This window comes from Phyllostomus hastatus, unplaced genomic scaffold (genome assembly GCF_019186645.2).
Source record: "Phyllostomus hastatus isolate PE091 unplaced genomic scaffold, TTU_PhHast_1.1 phas_scaffold_129, whole genome shotgun sequence".
In the NCBI taxonomy this organism is placed as follows: domain Eukaryota; kingdom Metazoa; phylum Chordata; class Mammalia; order Chiroptera; family Phyllostomidae; genus Phyllostomus; species Phyllostomus hastatus.
The window spans coordinates 27,766,417-27,783,638 of NW_025334009.1; the positions used below are offsets into that span (position 1 = coordinate 27,766,417).

Consider the following 17,222-nt stretch of genomic DNA (forward strand, 5'->3'; position numbering starts at 1 on the left):
GGTTGGTTCATTGTGTTCATTAGATTCCACATATAAGTGAGATCATATGGTAATTGTCTTTCACTGACTGGCTTAATTCACTGAACATAATTAAGGCCCTTCCATGCTGTTGCAAAATGTACAAGTTTTTCTCTTTTATCACTGCATAGTATTCCATTGTGTAAATGTACCACAGCTTTTTTATCCATTCATCTACTGACGGGCACTTAGGCTGTTTTCAAATCTTGGCTATTGTAAATAGTGCAAATAAACATAGGGGTGCATATTTTTTTTTTTGGATTTGTGTTTCAGAATCCTTGGGGTATATAGAAGTGGAATTGCTAGGTTAAAAGGGAGTTACATTTTTAATTTTTTAAGGCTACTCCATACTGTTTTCCACAGTGGCTACACCAGTCTGCATTTCCACCAATAGGGCACTAGGGAACCCTTTTCTCCGCATCCTTGCCAATACTTGTTTATTGATTTATTGATGGTAGCCATTCTGACAGGTGTAAAGTGATATCTCATTGAGGTTATAATTTGCCTTTCTCTGGTGATTAGTGATGTTGAGCATTTTTTCATATGTCTATGGGCCCTCTGTATATCCTCTTTGGAGAAGTGTCTATTTAGGTCTTTTGCCCATTTCTTAATTGGCTTGTTTGTCTTCCTGGCATTGATAATTTTAATTATGAGGTTTCTTTTTCTCTCCAGGCACACATCTAGAATGGAGACTTGGAAGACATTTTGGGAGATCATCTTCCTTGCAGCCAGCTTTGGCTTCATCAACTCACAGAGAACTGGTAATGCATCAGATTCCTAACCCAAAAGTGGTGACCTTGCCAGGAACCTAGTGGCAGTGACCATCTTAAAGGGGCTTCATAATTAACAAAAGGGAAATGGTTCTTTAAAAATAACTTAGAATCTGGAACCTTATAATCAACAGTGGGCCCCTTTTTTTCTTCAGAGCTTAACCTCAAGTGACAAAAAAGATATTAAAAAACATTGTATTTCTAAATGTATTACCAAGCTTTCAAATGCTTTGGTAAACATGGGCCTGGTGTACCGATTCTGCATTCTGCTTTGTTTCCTTTGGCAGAACAACTCCCAGGGGTAATGGTCATCACAAGATGAATAACTTCCCCAAATGCTGGTGACACCTCTGAAATTTTTTGCAGTCATTTTAACAGATTGTTGGGACTTTTCAAGATGAAAGTCTCATCAAGAGAAGAATAGTCAAGTAGCCTGAAGCCCCACAGAGACAGTATCAAGATTTAAATATTCATATGTAATTATACAGATTGTTATTTGTTGGGAAAAGACATGACACTCTCCAAATTTCCCCTTTGGCTCTGACTCCCCTCTCCTGTGAACAGAAACTGTGACTGTCAGCCTTTTCAATGCTTCAAACACTTTCTCAAATGACAAAAAGCTAGTGGTGGGGTTAAGAAAGTAGCGCTGCATGAAAATGTAATACAAGACTCCAGGCGCACATGATGGAGGCAATACTTATTTACCCAAAAAAAATTCTGCAGCTGTGAGCTTTCTCCTGATTGGGAAGATTAGAAAAACACTTCATGTCTGTGTCTGATCTCTTCTGAAAGAGATGTTAAGGGGACAAACCAGTTAGCCATCCTTGGAGCACTCACTGAATTCTCTCCTCTTAACAGGGTTGCATTTGAAAGGGGTAAAAGGAAAGAATGCTTAAAGGGCTTTAGGCTCATATATCATCTGCCTTTTCAGTAGTTATGATTCTACTTGGCTTTCTGACCAACATTAGGCAAAATTCCAAGAGGTGGTGGCATTCAGGACTCTGGAAGTGACAAATGAATTCAGTGTCTGGGGAGTATAGCAACCTCCTCAGCCCTTCTCTCTCTCGTCATTCAAGTACTGTTGTCTCCATTTTTCCTCTACCACTCCTCTCTACCCCTTCTCTATCTTAACTTTCATGTGGTCTCTGCCTTTCTGTAATGTGGACTTTTAATTTAATCTTCCCTATCCAGTCCAGGTTAATAAATGGGACTGGTTTCCAATATTGGCTCTTTGAATGGATTTATGAGTTCCTTTGCCTTTCTAGGTCTTATTTTCCTTATCTGTAAGGTAGATGAATTGGATTCATTGTTCTATACTTAAACAGTTTAATTCAGTGACTCATAGACACATGTGACTACTTAAGTTAAAATTCAATAATAAAATTTAAAATTTAATTTCTCAGCTGTACCAGCTACATTTCAAGTGCTCAATAGGCACATGCACCCAGTGGCCACAGTATGGCATGGCGTAGTCTCATAGAGTCATTTCTATCTCTAGAATTTTCTGATTCCCTTAGTTGGTTTCATTAATGTTCAATATGTCTTCTCCTTTCTATCTTTGGGTGACTACTCCATGCTTGACATGCAAGTGGTGGACCAACAAAAAACATGGTGTCTATTTCCATGGAGCTCACAGTCTAGCTGGTGAAATTGCCATTAACTGAATAAGCATACTAATGAATAAGTTATATTACAAACTGAGATAAAAGAATGTAATTCTGTGGGGGTTTACCAGATGAGAAAAGAGAAAGGATGAAAGGAAGAAGAAAAAGTCAGCAGGGGCAAGTGGGAGCATGGAAAGTCTGAGAATCTGGACTAAGGAGCCTGGAACGCAGGGAACAAAGTGGAGTGGTCGGAGAAATAAAGCTAGAGAGATAACGCAGGGCCAGCCCAGGCCAGTATTTTAACCCTCCTGGCACGAAACCAAATGCAAGATGTGTTTAACCAGTCTGAGATCATTATCCCTTGGGTTTTCAGCCACTTTAAACCATCTTTAACTGGTTTCTGCTTTTGTTTCTCCTGCCATCACTAATTTCTGTGTTCTTTCATCATCACAGATAATGAACTTGTGAGGTATTGGGGGAGGGGAGAAATCGTGTGGTTACTGAGAAGTAGGTAGATCATAGTCATCTCTCCTTTTGATCTACACAAGCACTGCACTTAATCCACATTTTACTTCTTATCAGAGGAAAGCAAATTTGGAATTGGAAGAGACCAGGTCATCTGGTCAATCTTTTATTCTAGAGAAACATGATCTGAGAAAGAGAGAGGGTAGCTATTTGGCTCAAGTCCTGCAGCCACCTGGTTGGTGTCAGACCCCTTCCACGCTGCAGACCAGGATGGGCCCAGCTGGAACACCACTCGGTCGATCACTGTTGGGGGCGTGGTTCCCAGAATTAGAGCTGGGTTTGGGAGAAACGAGGGCACAATTTGTCCTTGAGTTCAGGGAGCCGAAGGACAAATGTGACTCATTTATGGTAGTGCCACCAGTCGAACTAAAAGGGGCTAGTGGTAGCTAGGGAATGCTAGAGATCATAGCTGGAAAACTGATGTCTTACATCAAGTTCTCTAGAAACAGAGCCTTGAGCAGGGATTTGGTGAACGTGTTACTTGGAAGGAGTACTCTTTAGGACAAATCTGTAAGGCAGTGAGAGAGGTCGAGACAGGCTCGTGGGAAAAGAAATGAAGCAAGGACACAGCCTCAGGCAAAACCCAGCCGAGTCCTGAGTAAATAGCACCATGAATTGTTTCAGTTAGGACAAGGGCATCAGGGATTTGTATCCCCAGGTGTTCAAGCACTGGCCACCCAGGGTGGTGGAGTTGATGTATCTTTCTAGTTGTTTCTATATGAGGCTGTTCCATTCAGCCAGGGGCAGGTGTCTGGACAAAGTACCATACAGGAGCAGTTAACTGTTGTACTTTAAACAACTGGGGCATAAGTGTGGTTGCTGGCAGAGGAGGTTTCAGTGGGGTATCAATGGCATTTTCTACTGGTAGAGAGATGATTTCTTTTTCTTTTAAAAATATCATTGTCATCCCCAGTTGTTGTGGCTCAGTGGATTGAGCGTCAGCCTGAGAACTGAAAGGTTGCCGGTTCGATTCCTGGTCAGGGCACATCCCTGGGTTGCCATCCCTGGACAGCCCCTGTTGGGGCTGTGTGAGAGGCAACCAGTCAATGAATCTCTCACACATCGATGATTCTCTCCCTCTCTTTCTCCCTCCCTTTCCCTCTCTCTAAAACTAAATTAAAATGTTTTAAAAAATTTATTATCATAGTTGACATAAAATATTATATTAGTTTCAGGTGTACAACATAGTAATTAGACATTTATATAACTTATAAAGTGATCACCCTGATATGTCTAGTATCTATCTAAAACCATACCTAGTTATTATAATATTGTTGACTAGATTTTCTATGCTGTGACTTACATCCCCATGATTGTTTTTATAATTGGCAATTTGTACATCTTAAGCCCTTCCCTCTTTTCGCCCATCCCCCTAACCCCCTCTCATCTGGCAACCATCAATTTGTTTTTTGTATCTACGAGTTTGTTTCTGTTTTTGTTTATTTTTTTAAAGATTCCCTATATAAGTGAAATTATGTGGTATTTGTTTTTCTGTGTCTGACATTTCCCTTAGCATAATATCCTCTAGCTCCTTTGATATTATTGCAAATGGTAAGATTTCATTCTTCATTTTATGTCTGAGTAATATTCTATTAAATGTATGTACCACATCTTCTTTATTCCTTTGTCTATCAATAGATAGGTTATTTCCACAGCTCAGCTATTTTAAATAATCCTGCAGTGAACATAGTTGTGAATGTGTTTTTTTGAATTAATATTTTGGATTTTTCCAGATAAATAGCCAGAAGTGGAATTGCTTGGTCGTGTGGTAGTTCTCTTTTTAATTTTTTGAGGAACCCACATGCTGAGACTATACCAATTTACAATCCTTCCAACAGTGCATGAGAAGTCCCTTTTATCCGCATCTCACCAACACTAGTTGCCTATTGGTTTATTGACAACAGCCATTTTGACAGGTGTGAAGTGATATGTCATTGTGGCGGATAATGGCCAGCAGTATCTGTGGCCGCTGCAGATGCTTGAGATATGAGAGAAATACACATGGACTACCTAGTCCTGTGGAGAAATAGGAACAGAATGGCTAATCTCCCAAGGGTGGAGTGCCGTGCCTTCCCACCCTAGTAGGCTTTTATTAGGAATACAGATACAGTTTGTTGATTATAGTCTGGCAGGGAAGATCAAACAAGTAGATAACTTTCAAAGAGCTAAACGGGCTCACGCTGAGTTGGGGTCTTATCACCTAAAAACTACAGAACCTAAAGGGCTAGTTTCATTTCCTGCCCATGCCTTCATACTCTAATTAAAAGTACCCTCCAGCAAAGTAAGTTTCACAGGATTTTGCATATTCTCTGCTTTAGGTGGAATTACCCCAGGAGGTCCACAGTCTCTAGTTTGGGTGTCACCACCACTTATCAATTGCCACAGGCCTGAGTTGGGGAGAGGAAACAAAGGCAGCCCGAAGATTTGGATTTCTCACAGGCAGAATAAGGACTCAGGCTTTGTCAAACTGAGGGAGTGGGGATCGATCACCCCCTCATTTCCACAGCCCCCTGAGTCTTTCCCTGGGGGCCTTCTCACATGATCATGCCTGCCTTAGATCCATCCTCCTCTGAGGAATGTTACCCGTCATTGGCTACCCGACCAAGTAATGGGGGCCAGGCAAGGAGCAGGCAGCACTCATGCCAGGGAAAGAGGCTTGTTTCCTTATTGTCCCTCATTCAGCCTTGGTTATGGGGGGTTGCAGCTCCTGAAACCAGGCAGGGTGGACCCCAACATGTCACTGTGGTTTTAATTTGCATTTCCTCATTAATTAGTGACACTGAGCAGTTTTTTATAGGTCTATTGGCCATTGCTGTCCTCTCTGGAGAAATGTCTGTTCAGATCCTCTACCCATTTTTAAATCTGATTGTTTGTCTTTTTGGTGTTACGTTGTAGGAGTTCCTTATGTATTTTTGGATACTAACCCCTTATTGGATATGGCATGGGTGAATATCTTCTCCCATTCAGTAGGTTGCCTTTTTGTTTTGTTGACGATTTGTTTCCTTTGCTGTGCAGAAACTGTTTAGTTTGATATTGCCTCAATTGTTTACTTTTTTTGTTTCCCTGGTTTCTTTTATTAAGAGGTGAATGGAAGGCCATGGTTGGGGTTCTAACTGAAGGGTCAAATGTGTGTTACAGTGGAACAGAGGGTGGCAGGTGAACCAGGGTAGACAGTGGCAATGAGGGAGCGAAGGTGATCATGTGTGTAGACTGCATGCACATTAGCTATCCTCAAAGAGCGGTGTGGGCAGACCTATGGGTTGTAAATGCAGTGATTTGGGAGGGATGTATTTACAACCAGTAGCTGCCAATTTTATAATGTTTTCTCTGAAACTGACTTTCTTCCCTAGGCTGCAGAGAGGCCTACATGGGAGATGTCGTATTTCTAGTGGACACCAGCAATGACTCCCAAAGTATCAGCAATATTCGGCGCTTGTTGTATAACACAGTGAATAACCTCAATGTCAGCAGAGAGATGATCCGCGTGGGGCTGGCCCAGTACAGAGACGTGCCCCATTCCGAGTTCCTACTTTCCACATACCGCCACAAAAGCGATGTGTTGAATCACATTCGGAGGTTGCCATTGAAATCTGTGGGCCCTGGGGGCAAAAAGATGGGCCTGGCCCTGCAGTTCCTTCTAGATCACCACTTCCAGGAAAGAGCTGGGAGCCGAGCAAGCCAGAGAGTGCCTCAGGTCGCCATAGTGATCAGCAGCAGCCCAGCTGAGGACTCGGTGCAGGAACCTGCTGAGGCACTTAAGACTGCAGGCATCCTGCTTTATGCTGTTGGCCTCAGAGGTACATCTAAGGCAGAGCTCAGGAAGATTGCCAGCAGTCCTGAGAAGAAGTTTCTCTTTTTTGTCCCCAGCTACTCTACTTTGGGCAGCCTCACCCAGAGGCTACAGAAGGAGCTCTGCGATACTTTCGCAAAGGCAGCCCAACCACTTGACCATGTCTCTCCAGGTACAAAGGCTTTTCCCTTTTTGTTTCTGATCTAGAAGTCACAGAACTCAAGGCTTTATCTCTTATCCACCCCATCCACTGTCCTTATTTTTCCCACGTATGCATGTTTGATTTTGATATTAAAATTTCACTAAACCAACTGTACTATATACTGTTTTGTAATCATTGACCCAAACTTATCAACTCCTTTCTAAAAAAAGAAAAAAATCCCGTGGGTTTTATGTCAGTTCTATATAGGATGTAGGATAAATCCATTTTTGATGAAAGAAATATCTGTCCCTATGGTATTAGTATTCCTAGATTAATTTACCCATATTGCCTGGATGGGGGGCACATGGGGGTGGCAGGAGGGAGCTTAGGTCCCCCAGGAGGCTGGCTTATTCCACTACCAGGAAGCTGGCTTATTTTACTAAGAGGATGAATTTAGAGAAAAGAGAGGTCTGAGTTCAAATCCTGATTCTCCACTTTCTGACTGTGAGATCTTGAACATGTTACTTACTTTATCTCTCTGGATCTATAAATTTTCTTTCTAGGATGATATTACCTGCCTTAGAGACTTGTTGAAAGCATTAAATAAAATTATGCAAGTAAAGAGCTTATCACAGTGCTTAGTATGTGCAAGAGACACATTGATCAGTTGCCTCTTGCACATGCCCTGAACCAGGGACAAAACTCACCACCAAGGCATGTACCCTGACTGGAAATTGAACCCATGACCTTTTGGTTTATGGGAGGATGCTCCAACCAACTGAGCCACACTAGCCAGGGGTGAAAATTCTTTATAGATTAATCACTAAACTCTAAAAAAGCTCCAAATTTTGAAAAGAGAAAGAAAAGATTTCCTATGGGTTCCATCAAAATCCACAAGAGAATAGACATTTCATTACTTAGTCTTTGTTTTGGTATTTCTACATGGGTTAGGTGAATTGGAAGAAGTGCTTAAACTTTTGCACCATGGGTGTGTGGTGGTAATATTGCATTTGTACAGCTGAATTATATATCTTTTTTTTTGTATAGTGCTTCCAGGTGTACAAATAGGTTTTACATACATAGTAATATCTAGTTTGCTTGGTGCTATGTAGTTTTCAAAACCTGTTTGCATTGCCTGTCTTACTGATAGATACACAATGCTTTATTTTTGTTAAATACATAAGTACATAGGACAATTAGTATTTGTTCTTACATGGATGCATAAGACAATTAGTATTATTTGCATTTTTCATGTGAGGAAACTGAGGCCAAAGGTAACATAACTGGGTGGCAGAACTAGGACTTGATCCCAAGTCTTTGAGAGCAGGTCCATTTCAATAGAAAAGTGTCTTAGATTGTATTCCACAGGAACAAAGCCTGAGGTAACGATGGAGATGCACATCATTTGTTATGGAAGATCTCCCAAAGGAGGTTGGTAAGGATGTAGGGGATGTAGGACAGAAAGAAGAGGAAAGAAAGGAAGGGTGTGACCTCAGGCAAAGGTTCCACAGAGGGTAGTTTTAGCCTGATCCTACAGGAGAACTCAGGATTGTCTTGACCCAAGGCAAGGAGCTAGGCTTTCATATATGGTAGGCAAAGCAACTCCAGTACCTGAGGAGAAGTCCTCTGAAGAGAATTCCTCCAAAGAGCAGTGCATAGAAACAGCAAAAAGGGATCCAGAAGGACCTGGGTAGAGCCCTGATATTGTCTGCTACTATAGATTATCTTATTTTATCCTCAAGACAATCCCATGAGATTGTGAGGGCTGGTATAAAAATTTCAGTGCTGCAGAGAGAGGATTGGGTCCTACAGAGATGAGTGATAAATAGCTCAAAGGCCTACTAAGTGGTAGAGCTATAATGAGATGTATCATAAAACCTGGGATACTTTCCAGCTTTCTAACCTGCTGGTGCCAGCACACTCCTAGAGATGAAGTTTATTTCCACTGGAGAGAGTGCAGCCCCTTTCTCAGCATGCTTGCTGCATTTATAGAAGTGTTTTTCTCTTAATGAAAGGAATTGTCCAAGTGGATTGCAAGTTTGGAGGTATCAACAGAGCATGACAGAATTCTCAGAAGGTGATGGAGTGGAGGGAAGGAAAGGCACAAGGGATGCTGTTACTTTTCTGAGCACAGCATCATTTGGGGTGTCTGAGGACCACTGAGCATAGTTTGCTTGGTATTGCTGTGCCTTCCTGTACACCATTTGGCTCCATTGGTTCTAACCCTTTTGAGTGAAGGTCCACAGACTCTATCCCTTTTGTCCTCTCTCTTGCAGCTTGCAGAGAAGCAGTCCTGGCAGATATTGTCTTTCTGGTAGACAGCTCAACCAGCATCGGACCCCAGAACTTCCAGAAAGTGAAGAACTTCCTTCACTCTGTCATCCTGGGGCTTGACATTGGCAAGGACAAGGTCCGAGTGGGACTCGCTCAGTATAGTGACAACATCTACCCAGCCTTTCAGTTGAACCAATACTCTCAGAAGGGTGTGCTCCTCGATCGTATCCAGAATCTGCCCTACCGTACAGGAGGCACAAACACAGGGGCTGCCCTGGAGTTTATCAGGACCAAGTACTTGACCGAGGCAGCTGGCAGCCGGGCCAAGGAGCGGGTTCCTCAGATGGTTATCCTGGTGACAGATGGGGAGTCAAATGATGAAGTCCAGGAGGCAGCTGACAGGTTGAAAGAAGATGGAGTTGTTGTGTATGTGGTAGGCATCAACGTCCAGGATGCCCAGGAGCTGCAAAAAATAGCCAGTGAGCCCTTTGAGAAGTTTCTCTTTAACACTGAAAACTTCAATATCCTGCAGGATGTTGCAGGAGGCATTCTTCAGACACTGTGTTTAGCAGTGGAGGGTAAAATGAAAGGTAAGAATCTGTGTCAAGTCCAGCATTTCAACCAGGGTGCCTAATTGCAATGTGAGCCAGTGTACGCTGAGTGCAATGGATGGTAGGAGAAGGAGCTCTCCACCATCCCTGGGGAGAACCTGGGGAGGCTTCCTAGATGAAGGAACATCTGAGCTGGGGATGAAAGGATGGATGACGTTCTCATGGTTAGAAAAGAACACCCTGCCATGTTGGTAAGATGAAATAGCATGGGTTTTGAAGTCCGGAAGACATGTTTAATTTTTAAATCCTGCCTTTGCTACTTTCTAGTTCTGTGAGCATGGATAGGCAGTTAAACTTCACTTCAGTTTTCCTATCTGCACAATGAAGATAATAATACTTGCCTACCAGGATAGTTTATGAGAATTAAGTCAGATAAAGTATATGAAAATCTCTAGCACGAAGTAACTGCTCAGTATGTTAACTTCCCTTGTCTCCTCCATCAGTGGAAGAGGAATAATCAAAAGATACTTTAGTCTAATGAAGTAGACAATACAGGCAGTGGGGTATAAGAGGAGGAAAGCCTTGTAACTGTCTTATGTCCCCAACACTAAACTACCCTTGTATTCAATTTCCATGAGATCTTGATTTGATTTACTTTCTCCTCTGTGTCTTTTCCTCCCCATTTCTCTCTTCAGATCCAGAATTCACCCAGGCCTATGGAGACGTGGTCTTTCTTGCGGACACCTCACAGAACACATCACAGGCCAGTTTCCAGTTGATGCAGAATTTCATCTCCAGAGTGATTGGTACACTAGACATTGGCAGGAACAAGTACCAGGTTGGGCTGGCTCAGTATGGTGGTCAAGGCCACACTGAATTTTTGTTCAATGCCTACCAGAGCCAGGAGGAGATGATTGCTCATGTCCGTGAACACTTTGTGCTCCGGGGTGGCTCCAGGAGGACGGGCAAAGCTCTACAATACCTCTACCAGACCTTCTTCCAGGAGGCAGCGGGAAGCCGGTTTCTCCAGGGCATCCCCCAGTATGCAGTGGTCATTACTTCTGGCCAATCTGAGGATGAGGTCCTGGAAACCGCACAGATGTTGAAGAGGAAAGGCGTGAAAGTCATATCTGTGGGTGTACAGGACTTTGACAGAAGAGAACTGGAGGAGATGGGGACCCCATCCCTTATATATGAGATACAAGGACAAGATGGAGTCAGACAGGAGACACAAAATGTGCATGAGGTGATCAATAGGATGGGGCGGTCTGAGTTCACGACAGTGCCCGTGGAAGAGACTACGGCAGGTAAGGTTTGGTTTCTAGGTGTGTGAGCCACTGAGGAGCCTCAGCATAACAAGAAAGTCTGGGGAAAGAGCAGAGAATGGGAGCATTCTGGATTCCTCAGTACTAGGACACTGGCACCGGTGGGTGGGGAAGAGACAGGGGTATGGAGTTGTTTCAGGTACAGACATTGTGTTAATTAACTACAGTCACAACGATGCTGCATAAAAAGTCATCCAAAAAGGCAGTGACTGAAGAGAATTATTTATTTTCACAGGTCTGCTGTGGGGTCAGCTGATTCTCTTTGGGTTCAACTGAATGGCTTTGCTAATCTTGTCTGGGCTCATTCACAGATTTGGGATTTGTCTGAGGGTTGCCTGATTTCCATTGGCTATGTTCTGTAGCTTTCTCTCATTTTCTGAGATCATTAGGCTAGTCTAGGCATATTCTTCCCATGGCAATTGTAGAGGTTCAGGAGAGAAATCCCAGCTGCATAAGCACTTTTCAGACCTCTGCTTCATCATCTGCTAACATTCCATTGACCAAAATAATTCATGTGGCCATGTCATCATCAATGGGGCAAGAAAGTATATTTCTACCATGGAAGTGAGGTGTAGGGAGTAAATATTTCTGAACAATAATCTATGTTACCATAGGCTTTTTTGAGAAGGAGCATTCAGGTTTCTTCCCAGAGATTAAATAAAGGCCTTTCATAGGCTATCATTCAAAACTCTCAAGGGAGATGCTTTAGCATGTTGGGTGAAACAATTCATAGTGTAGGATTGTCCTTTGCACTGCTAGAGGTTTAACAGCCCTCATCCCTCCTAGTAGCATCCCGGAATCTTATGACAATCCAAAACACCACTATATATTTCTAAATGTGCCCTGGGGTTGGGTACCACTGTTGGTTGAGAACCACTGAGCATTATCTCCTGCTAAGTTCTTTTATACATCTTAACCACTAGCCAGGTTGAACTACCCACCATTTGCTGTATATGTGTCATGCTTTCCCACCTTTGTCTCTGCCCTGAATACACTATACCATTAGCCTGGAATGTCCACAGTCAAAACTTCATCCTTCAGCTCTTAAGTTACCTTCCTGATAGAGCAGCCCGATGACTCAAAGCTTGGTGTAGCTTCTAGTTGATTCTCAAAACTAGAAACAATTAGTCCCTACTTTCTGTGAACTAACATAGTTCTGTTCAGACCTCTCAACATCTAGAGTTTGAGGGTCCTTGTAATTTTATAGGCAGAAAAGGCAAACGTATGTGAGACAGAAGAGGAAATCCAAGTAGTGATAATAAGGAACTAAGAAGCACCTTGTGGACACTATATTAAGTAGAAATAGAACAAAAGGAGGGCGTAGCAAAGAACCCTGGAAAAATTGTGTTGGTCCCTTAACAATGGGTGTGATTTTTGGAGGAGGGTCCTCATATTAAGGAGAAGATGTAAGTAAGGGGGTGAAAGTGGGAATGGGCTGGATGAAGAAGGTGGGGAAAAAAAGGAGCCAACCGGGATTGGGGGAGGATTTAGAAGTAGTGAGGGATGAGATTTGATTAGGTAGGATGAACCCTGATTATGGGGTGACAAAGACACTGGGAAGTAACAGTAGGCTTTTAAGCAGGAAAAGTGATATGATCGAAATGGTCTTTAAGGAAACCTTCAGTGTGCAGGCTAGATTCCACATGACACCGCTGACTCAGAAGGACTTTAAAGCTGAGCTGTCATTGGTCTGTATAGGGAGGATGCTTAGGTCTAGCCAATGGTGGCTCTGATAATGAGGGAAGGGCATTAATCCTGATGGCAACTTGAAGAGAGAGTAATAGCACTTGGCACCAGCAGGTGAAGGAAGGGGAAGCCACAGATGCTTGGGGTTTCTACAGAAGGTATTTTAGACTTGGCAAAATCAGGGCAATATCCTTTTTTTAAAATCTAGGATCGATTTTTGGTTTTTATTATAAAGGAACAAGGGGGAAATTTTAGGATACCAAAAAAAAAAAAAACCCACAAAACCAAACCAAAGATAAGTCAAAAGATTATTCTGATGTCCCTGTAGTGTCTTCTCCAAACTTTGTTTCACAGTATTTTGTTGTTCACACACTGCTGCACACTGATTTCAGCCCGCCCCCCTCCCCCGGTCTACGTGGTTTTGGCTGGGAGAGTTTTATTTTTTTTCTACATTAAAGCAGATTTGTATCTCTTTTGGTATGTGGACAGAGTTGGTTTTTTCACAGTGAGGACTGCTTTAAATTGTGAGAGTGGTGTTTAGACTCCTCTTAGGAGGGAATTTAATGCAGTTACAATTCCAATAGCCCATTTAAGGCAAGTTAAAGGGAAGATTCTTTCATAGCAAAATAAAACAGGCAGTAAGCCCAACATCTGGACAAAGATTTTTGATGGGAATTTGTAGTATTTCATGTTGCCTCTGTTGAAATAATATGAAACTTATAGAAAAAGGCACACAAGATAATACTTACAATTTATTATTTGTGTCTTTTATCAGGGCAGAAGGAAAGTTATTAAATCCAGGTTTCAGGCCTATAAAGAGAGAATTTGACACAGGGTTTCCTGAAACTAGAAAAATAAAGAAAAAACTAGTTAAGCAAGGCTCAGATGTTTCTAATAGACTGATGAATTGAAAAATTACCTTAAAGTACTTCCTTGTGGATATACATGTATTTACATGTTTTATAAGTGATGTGAATACTCTTCATGTAAAAAATTTTGGGATAGGTATGAACCCTGTGATGATCTTTGACCATCATGCTAAATGATGGTCATAAAGACTTCTACTAAGTTCTAAAATATATAAATATACATTAGTATAACATTATTGTAATTTGTAATACTAAATATTGTACTACATAAAAATAAATAAATATGTAATTATTATGGTATATTAAAATATAGCATAACCTTTTTATACAAAATGAGTGTTGTCTTTTTATTCTGTTCTCATGCTAAAATAAAGCTCTTTCTTTTGTTTTTGTTTATAGCATGTCCAACTGCAATCCCTGCTGACTTAGTATTCCTCATTGAGGAGTTTAGCAGGGCCAGGGAACTGAATTTCCATCAAGTTATCAATTTCTTGAAGACTACCATTAGCTCTCTAAGCATTCATCCTGATCTTGTGAGAGTCAGCTTGGTTTTTTACCATGAGGAACCACGACTTGAGTTTGCACTGGATGCATTTCAGACTCCAGCCAAAATCTTGGAGCATTTGAACAAATTAACCTACCAGGAAAAAAGAGGAAGGGCCAAGACTGGTGCTGCTTTGGATTTCCTAAGGAATGAGGTTTTCGTGCAGGAGAAGGGTGGCCGGGCCAAGACAGGTGTGCAGCAGATAGCTGTGGTCATCACGGAAGGCTTCTCTCAAGATAATGTGTCCAGACCAGCTTCCCTCCTCCGTAGGACAGGGGTTACCATCTATGCAGTGGGCACCGAGCTTGCCTCAGAGAGTGGGAACCTGGAGAGGATAGCATCATATCCTCCTGGGAAGCATGCCATTTCTCTGGAATCCTTTTTGCATCTCTCCACTGTGGGAAGCATGATTAAGAACCAGCTCTGCCCTGAGACTAGTGGCAAAACATTTTCCATTACTGAGATGGACAATGTTCTACAGACAGGTAGGAGGATCTTTCCCAAATTTGTTCTGGGTTTTTTGTTTTTGTTTTTTTTTTAATCTTTACTCTGCTTTCTTCTTACATCCATTCACCTTATCTGCCTTTCCCTTGCCCCATCTAAGAAAAGATTTTGGAGTCAATTTATTAAGAAACTGAAACACAAAACTTATAAATTAAAATTATTTTGTCTTGATTCTAAACAGAGAGGAGGAATGTGAAATAGTGAACATTACTCCCTCTTTCTATCTTACCCCTCATTCATTTTAACAATTCGATGAAAATATATGTATATTTACAGTAGAAGTCCTAGGGATCTGAATATAGCTTGACCAAATCTTAGTCATATAAAGCAGGAAATCATTTTTAGAAAGATATAAACATTCTTGAAATTAAAACTTTTTGACTTAATAAATGAACATCAGTTTTTTAATCTTTCATGTAGGGCCAATGCTTCTTTGAATATGAGCTTTCCTGATTGGAATTTTGTGTATTTTATCAATCACGCAGTAGTGTATGTTCTATAGTTTCCAGTTTCTTTGAAATGGGAAGATAACCACTTTTGAAATAATCTGAGTATAGAAATCCTTATTGATTTTTATGATCTCAAAAATTCAATCTTTTACAGTGCTATCCAGTACACCAGTAATTTCTCTGATAACAACTTGCCTTTACTGGCCTCTCTAAGCAGTTAACCTGGTTTTCATAGATGTCAGAAACCTCTCCTATTCATACCCATATCCTGCTGATTTTGCACCATGTTTGATTTGTTGTGTAATTATAATAACAAATCTGCCATGAACAGGCTGAGGATAAACACGCATTGCTCCTGGTAAGCTTATTCTTCTGCTAAGCAAAGTAGAACTATGCAGCGTTCACCTGGGAAGCCTCCGGCTGAAGGCACGCAGTGCATTATGCAAATATTGCTCAGTGTTACAGAGGGAAGGGAGAACTCAGTCAAGGAGGCGCTTATCTGGGGAGCCACTTGCAGGAGATTGGCTCCCCAGACAATCTCCCCAGGAGATTAACTACTCTGTATGTGTAGTTAAAAAACAAAACAAAACATAAAAAAACAAAACAAAACATAGCAGTAAAGTATGTGCACATTGGGGTCAAATTACCTGAATTTTAAATCCAAAGTTTGCCACTGACGGGTTATTATAATTATCTTTGTGTCTGTCAGTCTACTTGTCTATTTTTGTCCACCCATGCTAGTATTTCTTAGATTCAAATCAGAATTGTAGAAAGAAGATAACTTGAAATATTGATAATGGACTTAAAACTTCAAGGCTTGTGATTACTGTATTTTTCAGACCATAAGACACACCTAGGTTTTAGAAGAGGAGAATAGGAAAAAAATTTTGAAGCAAAAAATGGTACAATATTTAATAACATAAATAACATAATATTTCACTAATGTAAATGTAAACAGAACTCAACAGCAGCATTAACAACCATTATTCCTCCCAAATTTGTGGGTGGAAAGGCGTGTCTTATAGTTCAAAAAATACAGTATATATTCAGGGCAAAATGACTACACTTTTATTTTTTTTAAACAATCACTACATGTCCTGGTGATTTTTTGTTTACTTTGTGCTGAGGTCTAGGGATTTAAAATAAATAAATTCCCATCTTTTTCTTTGGTCCCTTTCTCTGTCCTAGAAATGAGGAACAAAATCATTAAATATGAATTTCATTTCCCTGTGCACTCCTCGCTTCTGATCTGCAGGAAAGAAGAGAAGGCTCCTTTTGTCTCCTAATTCACAAATAGCATCAAAACTTGAGAGTTGTTTTCTTTCTCAGACAGCATAGCAGCTAAAACAAAACCTGAAGTCAGGAAAATCAGTCCAAAGTATGAAGGAGTTGGGGTTGGGGGTAGCTTAGTGGTAAATAATCTGTCCTGGCTGATCCTAATGTTTATAATATCTACTGTTTATTGGTCACCTGCTATGCTGTCAGCCACTCTGCTAGGCACTCTGTGTATGTAACAGATGTGGATGCTTAGCAGCAGCCAGAGTATAAGAAATATCTTTCTGCTTTCATTCCCCAACCATGGCCTCCAAACCTTCACCTGCCAAGATATGCAAGAATGTGTAGTACCAGGCAGTATTTAGGTCTCTGGGCTCCTCTGGACTGTGCAAAGGCCCTGGGTGACCATGGCCCTTTTCTCAGATTTGGGCTAGCTATCTACCTGTCACCAGCGTAGTTTGCTGGGTTCCAGCAAAGTCCAAGTTTCTGCCTCTTTTTATCATTTTCCCTTCAGTCTCTAAGCATTCAGCAAACACTGCAGTGGCAGATGACTACTCCCTATACCCCTCTAAGCCACACCCCTTGCAATGCCTGCTCCTCTAGGGTAAAGATGCCCACTGAAATCTGTAATCCATTCAGATAAACAGGACATACTTTTTTTTGGTACATGTGTCTCACATATTGGCTGGACCAAGGTCCTCCCAAATGAAGGTAACTCCCTTCCCAGACAACTTCCCTTTCGCCCAGGAAACATTAAGAAGCTCTTGGTTCTTCCCTGGGTCAAGGGAACCCAGGCAGGAATAACCCCAGGCTCAGCTGCCCTTCCTGAAAGGTGTGAGGAGGAAGTTATGTTTCATTCTTTCTTAGGAATCTGCTGGGTGACACACACAAAACAC

General features: G+C 41.5%; 1 protein-coding gene across 2 annotated transcripts in view; it reads left to right on the top strand.

Moving 5' to 3' along the window:
• LOC123830851 (collagen alpha-4(VI) chain-like) overlaps positions 1–17,222 on the top strand; it is a 102,034-nt gene that overhangs the window by 11,130 nt on the left and 73,682 nt on the right. The window contains exons 2-6 of one of the 2 annotated variants that reach the window (XM_045857477.1): positions 691–779; positions 6,268–6,879; positions 9,126–9,713; positions 10,370–10,981; positions 13,954–14,583. In XM_045857477.1, coding sequence (XP_045713433.1) covers positions 704–779; positions 6,268–6,879; positions 9,126–9,713; positions 10,370–10,981; positions 13,954–14,583 — 2,518 coding nt within the window. In that variant the 5' untranslated portion in view covers positions 691–703. The remainder of the gene's footprint in view (positions 1–690; positions 780–6,267; positions 6,880–9,125; positions 9,714–10,369; positions 10,982–13,953; positions 14,584–17,222) is intronic. The other variant, XM_045857478.1, reaches the window with a different exon arrangement.